The sequence below is a fragment of the Rhamphochromis sp. 'chilingali' genome (genome assembly GCF_963969265.1).
Source record: "Rhamphochromis sp. 'chilingali' genome assembly, chromosome: 10".
NCBI lineage: Eukaryota > Metazoa > Chordata > Actinopteri > Cichliformes > Cichlidae > Rhamphochromis > Rhamphochromis sp. 'chilingali'.
The window spans coordinates 17765828-17788899 of NC_137937.1; the positions used below are offsets into that span (position 1 = coordinate 17765828).

At 38.4% G+C, this 23072-nt stretch overlaps 1 protein-coding gene across 2 annotated transcripts; it reads left to right on the forward strand.

Moving 5' to 3' along the window:
- Positions 1–14365: 14365 nt before the first annotated feature.
- Positions 14366–21662, forward strand: LOC308403619 (aquaporin-3-like). Of its 2 annotated transcripts, none has more exons than XM_080893200.1 (6): positions 14366–14515; positions 18329–18455; positions 18608–18745; positions 18841–18956; positions 19063–19280; positions 19387–21662. In XM_080893200.1, exons 1-6 carry the CDS (start codon positions 14381–14383, stop codon positions 19589–19591), a joined length of 939 nt encoding a protein of 312 aa, XP_080749326.1. In that variant the 5' UTR covers positions 14366–14380; the 3' UTR covers positions 19592–21662. The 2 variants fall into 2 exon arrangements, with proteins under 2 accessions (XP_080749326.1, XP_080749327.1); XM_080893201.1 differs by having other exon boundaries at positions 14394–14598; positions 19387–21658.
- Positions 21663–23072: the final 1410 nt, after the last annotated feature.

Below are 23072 nucleotides of genomic sequence, written 5' to 3' on the forward strand. Positions count from 1 at the left end.
TGCTTTTATAAGATTTGTGCTTAATATAGTATTTCTGCTAAATGTAGTATTTATGCTTAATCATATTATTTCTGCTTTTCATAGGATTTGTGCTTAATATAGTATTTCTGCTAAATTATAGTATTTCTGCCAAATTATAATATTTGTGCTAAAACATAGTCTTAATTTAAAATTACAATATTCATAGTTCATCACAGTGTCTCTGGTAAATCACAATATTTCTGCTCTGTTGTACTATTTTTCTAAATCATAGTGTTTCTGTAATGTTTAAGTATTTTTGGCTAAATATATTCTTTCTGTTATCTTATACTATTTCTCCTAAATTCTTGTATTTTTGAGAAGTTATCATGTTTCTGGTAAGTTACAATATTTCTGCTAAATTCTGCTATGCTATTGTATTTCTGCCAGGTATTATGTTTCCTCTAAGATATTGCAGTTCTGCTAAGTTATTCCATTTTAGCAAACTTCTTTTGCTTCTGCAAAGTTTTTACAATTTCTGCAACTTTTCAGCTTTTTCAGCTACTTTTTGCATACAGCTTCAGCTTTAAGCATCCACACTGCATTTTCGCAGGAAATGCAAATTTTTCTAGTTATTCTTCAAGTTGCTTCCGTACACTTTTCGCCGTAGAACTACTTCCACAATTTTTGTGCTATTTTCACCGTTCAAATTTTAAACTATTCTGCTATTTCTGCTTATTCCGGCTATGACTTTTGCTATTTTTTGCTATTATACTTTTTAAAATATTAAGCTTTTTTCCTTTAATTTGTCCCATTGAAATGAATGGGAAACTTCTGCAATTCTGCTAAAATTTGCTTGTTTTTGAAACTTAACTACTTCCTCACACTTTTGCCTAGAACAACCATTCAAACTTTAAAATGTTCACAAATTATTGGGCTATTCATGTATGATTCAGCTTTTTCAAATCTTTTACTGTTTTACTTTTATGCCTCTTAAAGTTTTGAGTTGCAAAATTGTGATTTTTCACAAAATACATGCGTTGTTATGGTTGCTATGCTCTTGGCTTCCAGTGTGCCACTGAAGGTTTTGCAATTTTCACTTCATGTCCGAACAACTTCCTGCTACTTGCTCAATTTTCACTCAACTTCCACAAATTATACATCAAAACGTAGGTATTTTTGCTGGCTTTCAGAAAATGTCACTATCATTGTTGTGGTATTCATAGAACTTTCGCAAATCTCCTCAGACCAACACAATGTCGGAAAACTCTCCATATAAAGTCAATGGAGAGCTTGTTCAAAATCATCGGTGGATTTCTGTAATGAGAGGCATATTCGAATCGTCATATCTCCTTAACGAAGCAAAGTTAAGACATGAGGCTTGTCCCCGTATATCTTCAGACACTCCTGACGCTCACAATTGAAGAATTTCTTTCTCACCTATTACCGTTCTGAAATGAGTTGGACTTGTTTGAGGGTAGGAAATTTGTCCTTCGCTCAGATTTCTTCAGATTTAAAACTGTGGAAATGAACCACTTTTTTCTCTCGTCATAACTTTTTGTTGGATATCCACAGAGACCTGAAAATTTCCATGATTGTTCACCAAAGCCTGCTGTCTCTTACGGTGAAAGAATGATATCGATACTCCAAATAGATTTCGAGTTAGAAAGCGTTGTTTGAGGGCAAGTCAAGGCAGTTTTTGCTTCGCTCTACTCAGTTATGGTGCATTACAAGTCAAATATCTTTAATAATTCATATTTTAATGATAAATTGTTAACACTGGAAGATTCCCCCATCTCTTCTGAACAAAACGGTGTAAGAATGACCGATCTAGCCCCTACGGTTAGGAAATTATGGTCATTTGTTTGAGGGGAGTCCTCACTATGAGAAATAGGCTGCAATAATCCTGTGCCTCTCTGTACTGCGTGTGTAAAAAGATGCACCTGTTTTGGCGGGAAAACGTAAACAGCCACTCTGATTGGTGGATTTAAATTCGGCAGCTCTCTCCCTCTGTGTCTGTCTGTGTGTGTGTGTGTGTGTGTGTGTGTGTGTGTGTGTGTGTGTGTGTGTGTGTGTGTGTGTGTGTGTGTGTGTTAGTGGGAGAGAGAGGACCCTGCCCTTATTTGGCAGCATGTCATTGTAGGATTTAAATTGAATATAGTTAGACTGGTTGACTGGATTAGAGCCTGTGTTTGTGTGTCCCTCTGTGCATTTGTGTTTCAATATGCCTCCATATTTGTAATTTTGTAAGTTATTACTATTCTGCTAAATCATACTATTTCTGCTTTTCATAAGATTTGTGCCTAATATAGTATTTCTGCTAAATTATAGTATTTATTCTTTTTATAGGATTTGTGCCTAACATAGTATTTCTGCTAAATTATAGTATTTCTGCTTTTTATACTATTTGTGCCTAATATAGTATTTCTGCTTTTTATAAGATTTGTGCCTAATATAGTATTTCTGCTTTTTATAGGATTTGTACCTAATATAAGTATTTCTGCTTTTTATAGGATTTGTGCTTAATATAGTATTTCTGCTTTTTATAGGATTTGTACCTAATATAGTATTTCTGCTTTTTATAGGATTTGTGCTTAATATAGTATTTCTGCTAAATTATAGTATTTCTGCTTTTTATAGGATTTGTGCTAAAACATAGTATTTCTACTAAATGTAGTATTTATGCTTAATCATAGTATTTCTATATATTTCTGCCAGGTCCCCAGGCAGCCAATCCTCTGTGAGGACTGAGAAATTCAAATTTTCAAATCAGGGCCTGCACGGTTTCCCAGCCAATCATATATGTGTCCTGAGGCATTCAAATTTGCATATTGGGGCCTTCATGGCTTCTAAGCCAGCCAATCATATCTGAGGGCTGAGGAATTCAAATCCACAAATCAGGGCCTGCACGGCTTCCCAGGCAGCCAATCATATATTTGGCCTCAGGCATTCAAATTTGCATATTGGGGAATTCGTGGCTTCTAAGTCAACAAGTCATCCATGTCGTATATCTCTAAAAATTCACATTTTAATGATAAATTGTTAACACTGGAAGATTCCCCCATCTCTTCTGAACAAAACGGTGTAAGAATGACCGCTCTAGCCCCTACGGTTTGGAAATTATGGTCATTTGTTTGAGGGGAGTCCTCACTATGAGAAATAGGCTGCAATAATCCTGTGCCTCTCTGTGCTGCGTGTGTAAAAAGAGGCACATGTTTTGGCGGGAAAAAGTACACAGGCTCTCTGATTGGTGGATTCAAATTCAGCAGCTCCCAGGCTGACCTAGAAACTTACTTCTCTCTCCCTGTGCATTTTTTTGCTGATTTTTTTCATTTAACAAGTATATTTGAGGGACCCTCAGCATGTTCAGCATTTTTTCAGCTGTCCATTTTGCTTTTCCAATTTTTCTGTTTAACTTATTACTATTGTGCTAAATAATACTATTTCTGCTATTTTATAAGATTTGTGCCTAATATAGTATTTCTGCTAAATTACAATATTTCTGCTTTTTATACTATTTGTGCTAAAACATAGTATTTCTACTAAATGTAGTATTTATGCTTAATCATACTATTTCTGCTTTTTATGGGATTTGTGCCTAATATAGTATTTCTGCTTTTTATAGGATTTTTGCTCAAACATAGTATTTCTACTAAATGTAGTGTTTATGCTTAATCATCCTATTTCTGCTTTTTATAGGATTTGTGCTTAATATAGTATTTCTGCTAAATTATAGTATTTCTGCTTTTTATAGTATTTGTGCTAAAACATAGTATTTCTACTAAATGTAGTATTTATGCTTAATCATAGTATTTCTATATATTTCTGCCAGGTCCCCAGGCAGCCAATCCTCTGTGAGGACTGAGAAATTCAAATTTTCAAATCAGGGCCTGCACGGCTTCCCAGCCAATCATATATGTGTCCTGAGGCATTCAAATTTGCATATTGGGGCCTTCATGGCTTCTAAGCCAGCCAATCATATCTGAGGGCTGAGGAATTCAAATCCACAAATCAGGGCCTGCACAGCTTCCCAGCCAGCCAATCATGTATGTGGGCTCCAGGTATTCAAATTTGCATATTGGGGAATTCGTGGCTTCTAAGTCAACAAGTCATCCATGTCATATATCTCTAAAAATTCATATTTTAATGATAAATTGTCAACACTTGAAGATTCCCCCATCTCTTCTGAACAAAACGGTGTAAGAATGACCGCTCTAGCCCCTATGGTTAGGAAATTATGGTCATTTGTTTGAGGGGAATCCTCACTATGTGAAATAAACTGAAAGAAGCAGGTCTATGTCTCTGTGCTGCGTGTGTAAAAAGATGCACCTGTTTTGGCGGGAAAACGTAAACAGCCTCTCTGATTGGTGGATTCAAATTCAGCAGCTCCCAGGCTGACCTAGAAACTTAGTCCTCTCTCCCTGTGTGTGTGTGTGTGTGTGTGTGTGTGTGTGTTTAGTGGGAGAGAGAGGACCCTGCCCTTATTTGACAGCATGTCATTGTAGGATTTAAATTGAACATAGTTAGACTGGTTGACTGGATTAGAGCCTGTGTTTGTGTGTCCCTCTGTGCATTTGTGTTTCAATAAGTTATTACTATTCTGCTAAATCATAGTATTTCTGGTACTTTTCGGTACTTGTGCTAAATACAGTATTTCTGCTAAATCATACTATTTCTGCTTTTCATAGGATTTATGCCTAATATAGTATTTCTGCTAAATTATAGTATTTCTGCTTTTTATAGGATTTGTGCCTAACATAGTATTTCTGCTAAATTATAGTATTTCTGCTTTTTATAGGATTTGTGCTTAACATAGTATTTCTGCTAAATTATAGTATTTCTGCTTTTTATACTATTTGTTCTAAATTATAGTATTTCTGCTTTTTATAGGATTTGTGCTTAATATAGTATTTCTGCTAAATTATAGTTTTTCTTCTTTTTATAATATTTGTGCTAAAACATAGTATTTCTACTAAATGTAGTATTTATGCTTAATAATAGTATTTCTATATATTTCTGCCAGGTCCCCAGGCAGCCAATCCTCTGTGAGGACTGAGACATTCAAATTTTCAAATCAGGGCCTGCACGGTTTCCCAGCCAATCAAATAAGTGTCCTGAGGCATTCAAATTTGCATATTGGGGCCTTCGTGGCTTCTAAGCCAGCCAATCATATCTGAGGGCTGAGGAATTCAAATCCACAAATCAGGGCCTGCACGGCTTCCCAGCCAGCCAATCACATATGTGGTCTCAGGCATTCAAATTTGCATATTGGGGAATTCGTGGCTTCTAAGTCATCCATGTCATATATCTCTAAAAATTCATATTTTAATATTAAATTGTCAACACTTGAAGATTCCCCCATCTCTTCTGAACAAAACGGTGTAAGAATGACCGTTCTAGCCCCTACGGTTAGGAAATTACGGTCATTTGTTTGAGGGGAGTCGTCACTATGAGAAATAGACTGCAAAAATCCTGTGTCTCTCTGTGCTGCTGCGTGTGTAAACAGATGCACCTGTTTTGGTGGGGAAAAGTGCACAGCCTCTCTGATTGGTGGATTCAAATTCACCAGCTCCCAGGCTGACCTAGAAACTTACTTCTCTCTCCCTGTGTGTGTGTGTGTGTGTGTGTGTGTGTGTGTGTGTGTGTGTGTGTGTGTGTGTGTGTGTGTGTGTGTGTGTGAGACAGAGAGAGAGAGAGAGAGAGAGAGAGAGAGAAAGGCTTTTAATGGGATGATCTCATTCTAAGATTTAAATTCAATATATTTAGACTGGTTGACTGAATTGGATCTTGTGTGTGGGTCTCTCTGTGCATGTGTGTTTCCTCATGTGTACATATTTGTGATTGTGTGGCTGTAATAAATTTTTTTGCAGATTTTTGTCATTTAACAAGTATATTTGAGGGACCCTCAGCATGTTCAGCATTTTTTCAGCTGTCCATTTTGCTTTTCCAATTTTTCTGTTTAACTTATTACTATTGTGCTAAATCATACTATTTCTGCTATTTTATAAGATTTGTGCTTAATATAGTATTTCTGCTAAATGTAGTATTTATGCTTAATCATACTATTTCTGCTTTTCATAGTATTTGTGCTTAATATAGTATTTCTGCTAAATTTAGTATTTCTGATTAATTATAGTTTTTCTACTAAATCATAGTACAGTATTTCTGCTTTTTATGGGATTTGTGCTAAAACAAAGTATTTCTACTAAATGTAGTATTTGTGCTTAATCATACCATTTCTGCTTTTTATAGGATTTGTGCTTAATATAGTATTTCTGCTAAATTATAGTATTTCTGCCAAATTATAATATTTGTGCTAAAACATAGTCTCAATTTAAAATTACAATATTCATAGTTCATCACAGTGTCTCTGGTAAATCACAATATTTCTGCTCTGTTGTACTATTTTTCTAAATCATAGTGTTTCTGTAATGTTTAAGTATTTTTGGCTAAATATATTCTTTCTGTTATCTTATACTATTTCTCCTAAATTCTTGTATTTTTGAGAAGTTATCATGTTTCTGGTAAGTTACAATATTTCTGCTAAATTCTGCTATGCTATTGTATTTCTGCCAAGTATTATGTTTCCTCTAAGATATTGCAGTTCTGCTAAGTTATTCCATTTTAGCAAACTTCTTTTGCTTCTGCAAAGTTTTTACAATTTCTGCAACTTTTCAGCTTTTTCAGCTACTTTTTGCATACAGCTTCAGCTTTAAGCATCCACACTGCATTTTCGCAGGAAATGCAAATTTTTCTAGTTTTTCTTGTTACTGACCCACACACACAGACGAGAGGTCTAATCAAGTTTAATTTCTTTCTTTCTTTTCTTTCTTTTTTTTTGCCTGTCCAGCACTGTAGCAATCAGAATTACTGTCTGAAGGCAAAGACAAATGTCCAACAGATTTATTTTCTTGAGTGGATCATTACAGCTTTTGGTATACTGGTGGATTTTGTTGTCATAGTTTAATCGATCTTTATTATTTATTTATTTATTTAACTTTTACATTTTTGCAGTCAGAATGGACTGGGCTGGGGGACAGGAAAGAGAAAGAAATTGGGAACTGAGTTAACGATGGAGAGAGAAAGAAAACTAGAGGAGAAGAGAGACAGAGAGAAAGGACACTGAAAATCTGTTTAATCACCTGTTGAAAAAAAACAAGAAAAAAGAAAACATCACAAGAGGCAAACCACAGCAACAGCCAACATAAGCACAAGTAACAGTAAATTATAAATATTGAATGTCAAATTCAAATTCAAATTTTATTTGTCACGTACACAGTCATACACAGTACGATATGTAGTGAAATGCTTGGACAACTGCTCGTGACCTAAAGAAAACAAAAAAAGGAAAAGGCTATGAATAAGATAGGAAATAAATATGAAAAATTAAAAAGGGTAAATTTAACTGGGAAAGAATAAGATAAAATATGTAAATTAAAGTTGAAAATAAAATAACTGTACAACAAAATACACAATATAGAACTATATAAGAATGTATGAAGAAATATAAATAAATATATACACAATAACAGCAGCTGTACAAGTATTAACTTGAAATGAAGAATATAATGTCCAGTGTTGTGCAATCCACATTATGTCTTGTGCGGTGCAAATATGCTTAAAGTGATTTAAGTGATGAAGTGAAAACAATGTCCAGAATGTCCAGTGTGTGTGTAACAACTGTATGTGTGGGTCAGTACTGTGTGGTGGTGTGATTGAGAGACCGTATCGCCTGCGGGAAGAAGCTCCTCCTCAGTCTCTCTGTGTTGGTCTTCAGGGAGCGGAATTGCTTTCCTGACCTCAACAGAGAGAACAGTCTGTTGTTGGGATGGCTGAGGTCCTTCACGATCTTCCTGGCCTTGGTCCAGCACCGCCTGCTGTAGATTGAGTGCAGGTCAGGGAGCTCCTTTGTCTTACTGACGTTTAGAAGGAGGTTGTTCCTCTGGCACCAGTTCTCCAGATTCCTAATCTCCTTCAGGTAGGCCGTCTCGTTGTTATCAGAGATCAGGCCCACCACGACGGTGTCGTCAGCAAACTTGATGATGGTGGTGGAGCTGGTAGTGGCCACACAGTCAAAGAGTACAGCAGGGGGCTCAGAACACACCCCTGGGGGGCTCCAGTGCTGAGAGTGGTGGAGGCTGAGACATGTCTGCCCATCCTTACTGCCTGTGGTCTGCCAGTTAGGAAGTTGGAGATCCACTGACACATAGATGAGCTGAGTCCCAGATGCTCCAGCTTGGTGGTGAGTGTGGAGGGAATTATGGTGTTAAATGCAGAGCTGTAGTGTATGAAGAGCATTTTAACATAATTCCCCCTTCTAGTGTCCAAGTGAGTGAGTGATGTGTAGAGGAGATGTGTGGAATGTTGCAGCGGCTGCAGTGATGCGGACGCTGTACCGGTCTGTTGTGGTGAAGAGAGAGCTGAGTGTAAAAGCGAAGCTCTCAATTTACCGGTCGGTCTATGCCCCTACCCTCACCTGTGGTCACAAGCTGTGGGTAGTGACCGAAAGAATGAGAACGCGAATACAAGCGGCGGAAATGGGCTTCCTCCGAAGGGTGGCTGGCCTCTCCTTTAGAGTTCAGCCAACCGGGAGAGCCGCTGCTCCTCCACATTGAAAGGAGCCAGTTTAGGTGGTTAGGGCATCCGACAAGGATGCCCTTTGGTCGCCTCCTGGGCGAGGTTTTCCGGGCATGTCCCATCGGTAGGAGGCCCCAGGGCAGACCCAGGACACGCTAGAGAGATTATATCTCTCGGCTTGCCTGGGAACGCCTTGGTATTCCCCTGGATAAGCTGGAGGAGGTGGCTGGGGAGAGGGAGGTCTGGGCTTCTCTGCTTGGGATGCTGTCCCCGTGACCGGGCCCCGGATAAGTGGAAGAAAATGGATGGATGGATGGATGTTACTGAGCAACATACAAGACTGATAATGCATGATATGTTTAGAGGAAGCAGCCAACCAAGATAGCGTGTGTCTCTGAGTACCTGTTTGTACACACCTGTACATTGCATGTCATGTACATGCAATGTAAATACAAATACTGTTATAAAATGATACATTTAATATGAAATTTATATGAAATTAAATTTACGTCAACTGTTGCTTAAATACAATATTCTTTTTATACAGGTGTGTACAATATTCACCCTCAGAGGAGGAGAAGCGTCTATGTTTTTTTTTTTCTGGAATCTGTCCAGGGTGCACCCCACCTATTGCCCTGTGGTAGTTGAAATAGGCTCTGCATGGGGAAGAGAATGGATAGATACTAGAACACCAAGAATACCTGTTGAATCAATTACATTTTTTAAACTTTGATTTACTGACAAACTAAAGTTATTCCCTTGTCTCCTGTGGGACAATACGTTTTAATGTTGATTCGGTTCAGAGAATTCAGAGCTTTAACATGTGGCCACCACTGATTAAATCTACTGGAACATAGATGTTTATTTTATGGGTCTGTGCGCTTTATCACCAGATTAACATTTTTCTGCACCATTTATTTTTTGGTCTTTTCCCAACAGCGTTGCATTTTACTTTTATATTTTTTATGGTTTTTGTAGATTTTTCTGTGGAGGAAAAGGTACATGGCAGGGTGGTGGTTTGTCTTAATTCCTGCTTCATAAATAGAAGTTTTTATTTCTCAGGAGATCTACATTATTAAAAAACTAAACTAACATTTGGTGGAATGCTCTATGAGCATTGCAAGTGTTCTGTTGAATCTCATTTGGCCACAGACAATCTTTAGTCAAGCATCTGTTATAGAAACTGTGGGAATGTGTGTTATCAAAACCAAAGATGCTAATCATAGCCATGAAGACATTAGCATTCAAGGCTGGACAGTTGCAAAATTTGGATTACTTTGCACCATCAGCTGCTGTGCTGTTTGTATCTAAGTACGCTTTTGATTTAACCAACCCATTCCGAAAACTGTCACGGAGCTGGAGCCAACACCCTGTCAAAGAAAGAGACTTGGTTCTTAGAAACGCATAAGAAGAGAATTCCTAGAAGCAGACTCTCAGACTGAGCAATTGTCAAGTTATAACATGTGTTCATAAGATACTCCCTTTTTTGAGCCTTTTAAGTGCACTTGTTTTGTTTTCCTTTTACATAGCAACACCTGTAAATGTCTGTGGACAGTAGAGAGTAAAACGTTGCTTTTTTGTTACTGGCCATGGTTAAATCGATCCCCACCCTGTTGTGTTTTTGGGGTGATTTTATGATACTTTGTTTGTCACTGTGGTGTCTCATTTATACATTATAATATTGTAAAGGTAAGAACAAGTCTGGCTTTTCAACTTTGGGCCCCTCGTTACTGTTAATATTCTATATCATCAAAAGCAACAATGGCTCTTTTGAGAAACACTTTTTCAGAGGTTGAATATATGTCCCCAAGGCTGCAAATGACACTCTCATGGACTAAAGGATTAATGACCTTAGAACATGTCTTCTCAAACCCTGAGATGCCAATCAAATTCCCAAGGATTGGTGTTGGAATACTGAACTCTGAACTTTAAACAGCTATGTGATTTAGACTAATGTAGTCTTTGGGCCTACCCTGCAACCCATTTGAGCTATTCTTTAAGAGTTATTCCAAGAACTGCAGCTGGAAGACAGTGTTATTTCCAGGAAAAGCTTTTTCAATTATTGCATGTTGTGACATGTAGGAATACTTACCTGTGTTTGTCTTCTTTGCTCATGTCTCTTTCTCTTTCTCTCTCTCTCTCTGTTTCTTTTATTATATGCATAATTGTATGGTACAGATTAACACTTTAAATAGTGGGTTAGCCAGACTTTATTTTTGCTCAAGGCATACATGCTGTAATATTCTTTTTGCATTTCCCTCTTTCTGACATTTTGCAAGAGATACATTCTAGACTGCTGGCTCATGTAAAGAGCATATAGTGAGATTAAAGTTTAAAAATTATGATTTATTTATCAAACCACTACAGCTCTGGGTTGACTAAGTAAACACACTTTATTTTAGCATAACATAATTGTCGAACACATGGTAATCAAATACACTTAGCATTGTAAAAAACTATTAGCTATACATAACCAGTTGATGTCAGATTAATAGCTGGACTAAATAAACCAAGAACATTAACATCAATCATCATGCTTCTTGAAAAAAACCCCAAATCTGGCAGCTTGAACAACCATAATTAATGTAAGTACACAGAATTCTTACGTACACATTAATTCTTTTTAACATTAATCTGTTCTATTCAGAGAAATGTGTAGAATTTAAAAATCTGGAAGTTCTTTTTGTGCCTTTTCTACTAATCCACCCACTACTGATTTCAGTGTAAAAACTTCTCATTTCAGCAAGTTAGCTCATGTTTTACTGTCTTGTTTCTGAACTAAGCTCTTCCAAGAAAAGTTGTTTAAAACCATACGGCTCCAAAACGGCCTTCTAAGTAGGGTTTGAGCTGGGAAATTGAAGTGAAAAGATTTCAAAGTAAAAAAACTAAGCCAAAAACTAACCAACAGTAAGTTATGCTTTTTTAAAGCCTACATCTAACTTTATACAAGATATAATCTGTACGTGTAATTCTTTCTGCGAATAGTTTATCTTGTGCCTTTTTCTAAATTTACAGAAAAGGAGCTTTTATAAAGGTCTTGAACAATAACGCCTGTGCCTGCTTATGACTGTCAGTGGCCACTGACATCTAACCAACCATCCACTAAACACTAGAAAATGGGTATAGTAGACAGTGGTGCCAGACAACCCCGTTCCCCATCCTTTTATTGAAATCTGTGCACTAGCACTTGATAGCACCATTTGTGTCAATTTCAGAGGAACCAGAAATCTTATCTGCACTAGTAACTAATTACTGTCACGGTCCCCGTGCCTGCTCGGCTGGCCCTGTGTGGCTACATGTTATGTTTTGTCTTTTCTCTCTCTCCTCTCTCTCTGCTCGCTGCCTGGGCGGAGCTCATTGTGAGCTCCCGGTCTCCACCACCTGTAGGCAATCACCTGTGGCTCCTCACCCTGTTTGCTCCCGCTACTTAAGGCAGTGACTGAGAGCACCTCGCCGCTGGACTATTGAATAACGCTCGTCAGTGCTACTTTAGCCTCAGCCAGTTTTGAGCTCTGTCCGTAAAAGTTCCGTGCTAACCCTTGTTCTCTGTATGCAGATTTCTCGTGTTTTGGTTTGGAGACTCTGGACGCTTTTCCCGACCCCGCTCTGCACCCCTGGGAACCCTGGCCCCCTTCTCCCTCACCTGTATATAGTGCACCTGGAGTGTGTAAATAAACCTGTTTTTCTGAGACTTCAGTCTGCGCCGAGTCCTCCCTGCTCCTCCGTGACAATTACATTTTGTCACTAAACTGTTATTACTTTCATATAAATTTAGACCCAGTTGCGCGGCATTTCCACTACACCAAAATGCCGTTACACTTTCGTGGAAGACCCAACAAACCTGTAAAACTAAAAGCTGCTCTTGATTGCACCACAAAGGTTGTGGCATGACAGTTCATTATTAAATGTTGTGCAATACTATTGTGCAGCATCTATGATTTGATGCCTAACTGGAATGACTCAGACTCATGCCAAAAAGTGCTTTTTCAAAATGTTTTTAGGATGTTGACATGATTGTGAGATTTTAAATGTGTAACTTTTCTGTGCAATAAGTACCCGTATACCTATGCACATTTGCCTAGCAGTCCTCAGTTGAATACATACTATACTACTATACACGGATCCATGCTAATACCGGTATAGTTGTGGTCTTAAGTGAAAATAATCTCACACCTCCACTTAAGCCAGACAAATGAGGTATGATGAATGAACAAAAGAATATGCCAGACAAAATAAGGTGACAGACAGAAAGAGAATGATCTGGTACTGGTTGTAAATAGGTGTGAATTACAGATATGTGTGCATGCTCTTACAAATCCAAAATATGAAAACATGACCATTTATCTAAATGGATATTTTAAGATCCAGTATTTGAAGTCTATACAGTTTAGGCTATGCTCGTTTAAAAAAAATGGAGATTGGTTTGTTAAGATGAATACACAGAAAATAGATGGAGAGGCAACTTGTCTGAGGATCTATGTTGCTTGCGAATATTGAGACAAGTGAGATAGATCTGAATTTTCTTGTAAGACTATCTAATCCTCTCTTGCCCAGTTTTAATGAGCTCATATGAATTATAGCTTCAGTTTCCTGTTTTTAGCTGGCAGGTGTGGTCCTCTGCAGCTGTAGCTCATCTACTTTAAAGTTTCTTGTGCATTCACAGATGCTGTTTTGCATATTCTGGTTGTGATGGGTGAAAATTTGAGTTATTTTTCTTTCCTATTAGTTCAAAACAGATTGTTAGTCTCCTCTAACCTCTGGGATCAATGGGACATTTTCACCCAGTGAACTGACACTTGCTGGCCAACTTTCCTTTTCCAGACCATTCTGTGTAAACCCTGGTGATCGTTCTGTTGGAAATCTCAAGACCGGCCGACATGCCATGAATTACCATACCAGATTAAAAGTCACTTAAATAATGTGTTTCTTCCTTATTTTGATGCTTTGTTTGAACTTCGGCAGATCATCTTCAACATGTCTACATGTCTAAATACACTGAGTTGCGATTGTGTGATTATTTACATTAAAGAACAGTTGCAAAGACATCTCTAGTAAAGTGACCAATGAGCATTTGCACAGGGAAACTGACCAACAGTTGTTTATAATCAGCTGAAAAACCTATGACACTTTTGGAAGGTCAGAGAAGAAGCATGATTGGTAAGTTCTTAGCTGTTGAGCTGGCAGCTAAACTATGGTTAAGTTAGAAGATACAACTAAGTTATGTTTTGCTAAACAATTTTTTTATTGATGAGGGAAATATGTTGAGGATTAAATATTATTCGAAATGTCTTGACGTGTGCTTAATCACTGGGTAAGAAAAATCCCAGAAAGTTGATTCCGTTCATCTGCATGTGGCGTTTTCCGTGGGAGAAACGTTTCATCATTCATTGAACTGAATTCTTCAGTCTCAGCTGACTGCATCTTTTCCCAGCCTTGTAAACAGCACAATTGCACAAGCACCGAAACTAGCACTATTGACTAACAACTGGCCATGAGGTCAATCTTAAGTGACTTCAGGAGAAACCTGCACTCCACTGAAATTGAAGAAGTGTGCACCATGTGCAGATAAATGGAATCAACTTTCTTGGATATCATTTGTAAAGTAGGAAAGAAAGTCATTACCTCATGATATAAATGATCCTGCTCTAATTTGGCACCATCTACAAAAGAGGCAAATTATAGCAAAGAACTGTGTTTATGTCCATTGGTGTATATATGCATGAAAGTTGAAGAGAAAGTGCCTCTGTAAGAAAAAAGGTGAAGGACTGTGAATCAAGACACACAGTGGGGCGTGGTACAGAGGGTGGGTACAAGTTCAGGCTTGCCTCTGTCCCAGCCCAGGTCTATGTATGTATTAAGAGCTCGCCTCAGCTTCACAGGCACTCAGGAGACCCTACAAGCTGTGTGTGCGTTTCTGTGTCATTTCTCAAAGTCATCAACCTGTGACAAGAAGACATGGGCAGACAAAAGGAGTATCTGGGTAAACTGTCCCGCTTCTTCCAGATCCGCAACCTGCTGCTTCGTCAAGCCTTAGCAGAGTGTCTTGGCACGCTCATCCTTGTAGTAAGTGTGTGTGTGTGTGTGTGTGTGTGTGTGTGTGTGTGTGTGTGTGTGTAGTTCTGCGTGAGAGAGTAAACATGCACTAACAATTCACTGAGTAATTAATAAATTAATACATGGAAGCACAGTTTTTACTCATGTTTCAAAGGTAACTAACAGAGAACTGAGATAGGATAGGACTGATAGGACCTGGTTAGACTTGGTTAGAGGCAGGTGAGACACGGTATTTATCCAGAGAGGGACTGCTTTTTTTTTGTTTTGTTTTTTAAAGGCTGACATCTGTGTGTATCAACTGATTAGCTGGACAGGAGAATGCAAATGGTCTTTAACAGTCAGATCCTTACCACATTCTTATAAATTACTGTGCCAAGTTCGGGCTACAGTTTTTTCCCCGCATGACGATGCTGCAGGATTTCTTAGTTTTTCCATGATAATCCGATCTCTAATTAGAAATATGACTAAAAAAATGAAACACTGCAATCTCATCAACTCACTGTAAAAAGGAAACTGGCTGGCTCTCTGCTCTTTCTGGCTCTTGGTTAAGTTCATTTAAGATTCTTTTTTTAAAAATACAATAAACAAAGTAAAATTGTAAACAACACATCAACATTAATAAATGATAAAACAAAATAAATGTTTTTTACTATCAGGAATAGGTGGGTCTCTTCTCTCTATTCATTCAGGATGAGGACCAGATGAACGGCCTGATGTGGCTATGTGAAGTCTTAACAGTCATTCGCATAGCCACATCAGGCCCGGAGTGAAAGTCCCAACATTTTATTTGCTTCTGTCGGCTGACACGGCATAAAAACATCTTGACACGAGCTCAAGGCAGTTTACATATAATGCACCTGGACAAGTGCTTAAAGTGGCCTCGGCTGCTTGAGTCGGTGAAGTTGTAGGTTTATAAAAATTCTCCTCAGATATCAGGCATTAGACGTGGCATATTTCAGTGTTAAATTCGGCGCAATTTGCAATAAATCACATAATGCAAACTTTAGTGAATGGTGTTTGTATTACTGATTGGGTATTTATGAAATAAAATATTTATTTTTATGTCATTTCAAAGTAAAAGCCATTTAGAGCATCACACATTATTTAATAAACAGGAGTAATATGGAAGTCCAAATCTCAATGCGCCTGGGTTTGAGCAGTACATAGTGTCACTACTGATGGCACAGGAGAAGGTGTGGTGCAGTTATTCATCAGGGGATACACGTCAGTAATAACATTATTGGGTAGCTGAAACTGGTATTGTGCAAAAGTCAATCAATCATGAAAATGAATCATATCACAGAAATACATTTGCGAACACAATTTTACAGGCATAAATAATATTTTTGCACATATAAAGTGATTCCCTAAGCGCTGAAATCTTTTCATATCTGAGCATGTGGGCAGTGTATAGGGCTGTTTGATATAACGATATATATTGGATGACGATATAAAAACGTCTATCGTTTCATTTTACACTATTGTTTGTTTCATGGTGTCGCAAAATAAACTGTTTACGGCAATATTTTTTCATCGTTTTTATGGTCACTGTAGTGGCTATATTAATTTCTTAAAGTTCTCTGTTTCTCTTATATTTTATATAACCACACTACGGAAGGACAAGCGCCTGTTTTTATGCGTTGTGGTTAGCAACAACGACGGTAACAGCATTGCGTCCGCTTGTTTATGTTCCACATAAACCTTTCACAATAAAGCTCAAGATCCTGTTGAGACTTTTCAAAATAAACTGAATCACGTGAAAGAGCAGATTATTTACGGATGAGAATTAAAAAAGAGCCGCCAGGTGCTAAAAAAATAAACCTTAGACTCAAACGTTAGAACAGGCTTTTCCCCGCAGCACGCCGTGTAATAAATACTCACAAAGAAAACGGCGGACTTTACAACTTATGTCTAAAAATGTATAGTTTCATGCATCGGTTAAAACACTCGACTCCAGCTACATGACACGCAGCAGGAAACACTTCCCGCAAGACGAGCTGCCCGAGATTCACCGAATTTACAGAAAATGTTACATTTTTGTGATTTATATCATTATCGGGATAGAATTCTTATATCGGGAAATGAGATTTTGGTCATATCGCACAGCCCTGGCAGTGTATGTTAAATAGAGGACAAAATAAGTGACAGGCCTAAAAATCCGTAGCCGGTGTTGTGCCAAAAAGTGATTGTCTGCCAAAAACTGATTTCCGGTATTTGCCAAAAAGCGATTGCTCATATTTAAAGTGCTATAAGTAACTTGTTGGGCTATAATATGTTAAACATATGTCAAATGCATCCCTTATGGATGACATAAAGTCATCTTGAGCCACAAACAACATTCGTGTAGCAAGATACAAGCCGCAATCAGTTTTTGGCAGCGACTTTTATATAACCTTTATTTATGCAGTAAAAAAAAATCTCATTAACATTAAAAATGTATTTTGTAAGAGTAAGTTGCCCAACAGGACAGCAGAAATGGCAGCAAATATTACAATAGTTCTGTAAAAATATTTTAAGTGGGGATAAAGGACCGGATTGGTTATAATGTAAGTACAAGTTGTAAAGATACTTAAAAAACAGATAATTTTTTAATTCTTTATGTAACCCCTTTGTATCCCCTGTTCACCGAAGTCTATTTACGAACATACGTAAAGATATTACACATAAAAAATACACAGAAACACTGGAAATCAGTTTTTGGCAGACAATCACTTTTTGGCACAACACCGGCACATGAGAAAGGGTCTAAGGCTACGTTCACACTGCAGGTCTTAATGCTCAATTCCGATTTTTTGATCAAATCCGATTTTTTTTTTGTCTGCTCGTTCACACTACAAATAAAATGCGACAGCAAACGCGCTCTAGTGTGAACGCTCAAAGCGGCCCGCATGCGCAAAAGAAGACGTCAAACACAACGCGCTCTGTTTAGACCCAGACCAAACAATATTGTTTGACTGATGGCCCTTAACATAAAGACTTCGGACTTCACATTTCCCAATTTTTGCTTTAAGTTATTTTGTTATTTACATAATAATGTAAATAACCTAATAATGATCCTTATTGCTGTTTAAGAGAGGAGCGGTGCTTCAAAGGATAGTTGCAGATTTCTGTCAGAATCTGCAGATTATGCAGTACAAATAAAATGTTAACGTTTCTCCAACGTTGTCTTCCCAACAGTTTCACTGGACGGCCAGGAAGCGTTCGCGATGTCTTATCGGGCGCTTCTCCGGCGCTGATAATTGGCGTCTGTCTTGTGTCAGTGACGTAAAAGACGGATTTAATGCGACATGACCGTTCAAACAGCAGACACTTTCTAAAACATCAGATATGTATCGGATTCAGTACCACATACGAAAGTGACCCAGATCGGATTTGAAAATATCGGATTTGTGCCGTTCACACTGTCATACCATGATCGTATATGGGTCGCATAGGGTCCAAAAAATCTGATTTGATGCGCTTTCACCTGCAGTGTGAACGTAGCCTAAGTGTAAGGGTGGAAGCGTAGGTAGGCACCGATGTGGATGTCTACAGCCATCTGTAAAATACTGTCCAGGCTCTGTCATGGTTTGGGGCTGCAAGCCTTTGGTTCCTGGGATCTTGTCAAACCTATGATTATATAACCGTCAATATATCAGTATATCAACTGTTTCAACAACAGAAACAACCATAATGTTGTGTACTTTGTTGTGTAACTTACTAGGATCCAGCTGAACTTGCTTTTCTACTCTTTCTTCAGATGTTTGGCTGTGGTGCTGTGGCCCAGCGGGTGTTGAGCGGTGGTTCCCATGGCTTGTTCCTTACTGTCAACTTTGCCTTTGGCTTTGCTGCCATGTTAGGCATCTTGGTCTGTGGCCAAGTGTCAGGTAATCAATCAGATTTATGGAAGTGTATGATATAATCAGCTATGGGTGTGCGTGTGTGTGTTTGTGTGTGTGGCTTTACTTTAGGCAAGGCTGTAATTTTGTGTGATTATGGACTGCACACACTGACATAATGTCAACATCTGCATTTGCAGGCGGCCATCTCAACCCAGCAGTAACTTTTGCCTTGTGTCTGCTTGGAAGAGAGCGCTGGAGAAAGTTTCCCATGTACTTCCTCTTTCAGACAATTGGTGCTTTTTTTGGTTCCGCTATTATTTTTGGCATGTACTATGGTAAGTGAAGACTTCCAGTGGTGAGTCAGAATTATCTTGTTTTTTTTTAAGAAAAAAAAAATCCATGGTACATTTCATTGTTTGTATCCCTCTAGATGCTCTGTTGCTCCGTCCTGGAAGTTTTAATTTTACTAGCATTAACAACACGGCTGGCATATTTTCAACTTACCCTGCGAGGCATCTCACACTTGTCAATGGTTTCTTTGATCAGGTGCTCTTTTGAAACTCAAACATGTATCATACACATAATTTCAACTCTGAAATAATAAATGATATATCCCATTATTCCTTCTTACTTGTACCCCTCCTCAACACAGATTATTGGCACAACAGCGCTCATAGTTTGTGTTCTGGCCATTGTGGATCCTTACAACAACCCTATCCCCCAAGGGCTGGAAGCCTTCACTGTGGGATTTGTGGTTCTTGTCATTGGATTGTCCATGGGCTTTAATTCTGGCTATGCAGTCAATCCTGCCAGAGACTTTGGACCACGTCTTTTCACCTCTATGTCTGGGTGGGGGGGTGCTGTTTTCACGTAAGTAGACAGATTTTATGCATTTTTCCTTCACATTGCCCTTCCACTGCTCTCTGTTTGTTAACCCTTTTTATCTGGCAATAAGTGTGATCCTGTCTGCCCGCAGGGCTAGAGACTGCTGGTTCCTGGTCCCTATTTTTGCCCCATTCCTTGGTTCCATTCTTGGCGTAGTGATTTACCAGTTGATGGTTGGTTTCCACACAGAGGGAGAAGCACGTGACAAGAAACAGGGGACAGTCCAGGAGAACCTCCAACTTGCCAATGTTGCTTCCTCAAACAACTCTAAAGAGGCTACCAAAGAAATTTACTGAGGGTCTTGCAGAAATACAGCTAGTCACTGCATTTGGGAATGCACAGTATAACAGCAGCATGTCTATTTCCTGCCATTTTTCTCAAGCTATCTCTGTCTGTTTGGATTTTTCCCCAGATAGTTATCAGGTCTTGTTACTGTATCGGAGTTTTGAAAAATGACTGTGTAAGTAGAAAAGCAAATTCAGAAACACAGAATTACATTAATTCTTTTATGAGATGATTTTGTATTTGATTCTCTATAAAACTTCAGTTTTTACACTACTTTATGTTTAATGTTTTTTTTTTAAGATAGGTAGTGTATGCATATATATATATATATATATATATATGTATATATATATATATTCAGACAGACCTTTCTCTATTAGTTTCTGTGCTTTTTTGTGCTTTTTTTTTTGCCTATTTCAATGTTAATCTGCTTGAAAATAGTAAAGTATATTTCGTTTAAAGTTCATAACAGCCAGCAACATATTTTAGTGCAGACTGTGTTAGCTGTGTTCTCAGGTGTTGACAGATTGTGGTGAGATTATAATCTGCCACTGCCACCTTTTCTCTGAAACCAGCTAGAGCTGCTATGATTTTAAAACTGAACTTTTTTCCCTGAAAAAATGATTTTAATGTCATTCAACACTATCAAGTACTTTTAATTTCATGCTTGAAACAACATTTATGTTCTATGTGCAGAAACATATTCCATATGGTTTTTAATATCTTATATGTGGGTGTATTCACTGAGGTGTACCAGATTGGAGAGTGAATATTTTGTAAGTAGGATAAGGGGAAAAACTTTTGCATTTATAAAATAAAGTTCTGTTTTGTTTTTTTAGTGCTGTTTACTGTTGGTTGTGCAGCTTGACACTGCTTTCTCATGTTTGTCACAAATGGATAAAGGTCACTCTTTCAAGGATGCCAATGTTCACATTTTGGACAGAGAGGACAGATGGTTTGAAAGAGGAGTGAAAGAAGCCATCTATGTCCACTGTGAGCGACCATCTTTGAACAGAGGCGGTGGTTTACGACACCAACTGTCTGCCATCTATAATCCAGTTTTGAGTTCCCTCCCCAGACGCCTTAACGCCCACTCACATCCTGGGCCATCTGACCTCAGGAATTCGCATGATAAGGTGGGGTCAGGTTTCACAATGAGCTCACCCGAAACCCTGGCTGATTGGGACCCACACCCAGTTTCACACCTTGGCTCAGGCGATTAGAGGATCATCAGGGGGTCCTTTTGTCCCTCTGTGGGGGGATACTCCCACTAGGTTTAAATATGGGACTCCCCACCATTTGACCTTAGAACTTAAGAAGCTTCTCGGATGAGAGGTGAAACGTCTTCAAGCAACTTAAAGAAGTCCAGACGCTTTTCTTTGCAAGCTCCTTTGACTGGTACAACTGCGATTACAGGGTGACAGTTTTGAATCAAAATCTGGAAAATAATGTTACTAAAGCTTTGAAATGTAATATGATCTAGTATTACACCCTTTGGATCCCTTTGGACTCGCCCCTACTTGTTAAAGGTGTCACTGAAATTAGGACGGCTGCTGACACCGAGACGCTTAATTTGAACATCGCATCAGATGAAGCTTATCTGCATATGTTTAATGTACCTGCTGTAGCTTTACTGCATATTTTCGCGGTGTAAAACAAAAAACGGTGGATGTGAGCTTTTACAACGTTCGTTTTTCTTCATGTTGGAGCTTGTTGAACCGGTGGCTTGATGAAAGACTTACGCAAGCTTTTTGCCAGTAAAGATTTTAAGGGTGATTACTCGAACAAGAGTTGCCGTTTTGGCCCATTTTGTTTCCACTCACCCACCTCTTTGCCTCTAGCTGTGTGTGTGTGCACGAGCTCATCGTTAAACAATGACATCATCTTCACTGCTGTTGCTGCGACTGGGACTGAGGGCTGCCTGGACCCAGTGATGTCATACTTGTTATTCACACGTGTGCTCCTAGATACGTTTGCACTGCAGATCTATTTTTAGTCAAAAATGTGGGTGACAAGTGAGCGCAAGAGATTCTCGAAAATGTCTTTTCAATCTTGTTTTAATTACAACATTTGTACAAAACAAGTCAGAAAATAAATCAAATGCTTGTAATAGCATATGAATACTCAGTTATTTGCCATCTTTGTTTTTCTTATTCTTTGCCTTTTAAGAATTTGCATTTACTTGCCATTTATCAACAAGATATGTGGATACCCAGTTTTTATCCAAGTGTAAGGGAGAGAAAATGAGGGCAAATCTGTTCTTGCAGAGAAAGTATTCTGGCTGTCAGTGTGATCCAGTGGGCTCGTCCATTTACTTTCAACAGGTCTTAGCATGCTAAGGCCTGTTGAAAGTAAATGGACGAACCCACTGGATCACACTGACAGCCAGAATACTTTCAGAACAGATTTGCCCTCATTTTCTCGCCTGCAGGTCACCCTGCATGCTTAGCATGCTAAGGCCTGTTGAAAGTAAATGGACGAACCCACTGGATCACACTGACAGCCACCCTGCAAGTGCACCTGTATCTCGTCCAAACATGCAGGGTCACCCTGCATGTTTGGACGAGATTACCCTGGAAAGTCCCTCTTAAACACGAATACAGTTTTCTGTCCACCAAAGCTGTTCGTACCATGTCATTTTTTCCCTCTTTCATGCTTAATGCTTAGCATGCAGGTCACCGTCACCCTGCATGCAGGTCACCCTTGCATGCACCCGTGCATGCTAAGCATGCTTAGCATGCGGACCTGCAGGTCACCCTGCATGCTTATAAAAATATAAAAATATTTATATTAACAATGGATTACATTACAATAAAGAAATGGAAATGTGTCTATCTGCACTTCCCTTTCAGTGTCAATTCCCATTATATGAAGCAATTGGAGAAACAGGTTTAAACACACTTCACTCCCTGTTTAGCACTAAATGGGAACATGAAAAGGTTACAGTTAGTTGGCCAACATATTCAAGTATTTACCAACTTGAATGATATTAGTACCTAGGATGAGGTAGATCCCAACCTGATTCCAGACAGGATGCTAAACTAATAATTGAAGAACATGAAATAAATGCTTCAAATTTCAGCAAAGGTACTGTAGTAAAACTGAAAAACAGTGTATTAGAATGAATAACAACTAATACAAGTGCAATAGGTCTTATCTATTCTAGTACATACAGCACTTTTTGCACTTTTTAAACTGTTTAAGTTTAGTGGCAGCAGGATATACGTGACTTGAAAAAACCACATGGTCCTTTAAAACTGTGATACAAACAGCACTTACCAACATTGTGACTGTGCACACATGCTTTCCATCATAAAGTGGCTCGCTAGTTATAGTTTGCGTCCAGGTGGATTCAATAAAACCGTTATATGCATAAACTGTATTTGTTATGCAACTGCATGAGAATTCATTTGGTTCATATTTCATAGGCATGTACACATACAAATTAGTGTTGCTGTATAGACCATGCTGCTATTTTCTTTTTTCCAGAAA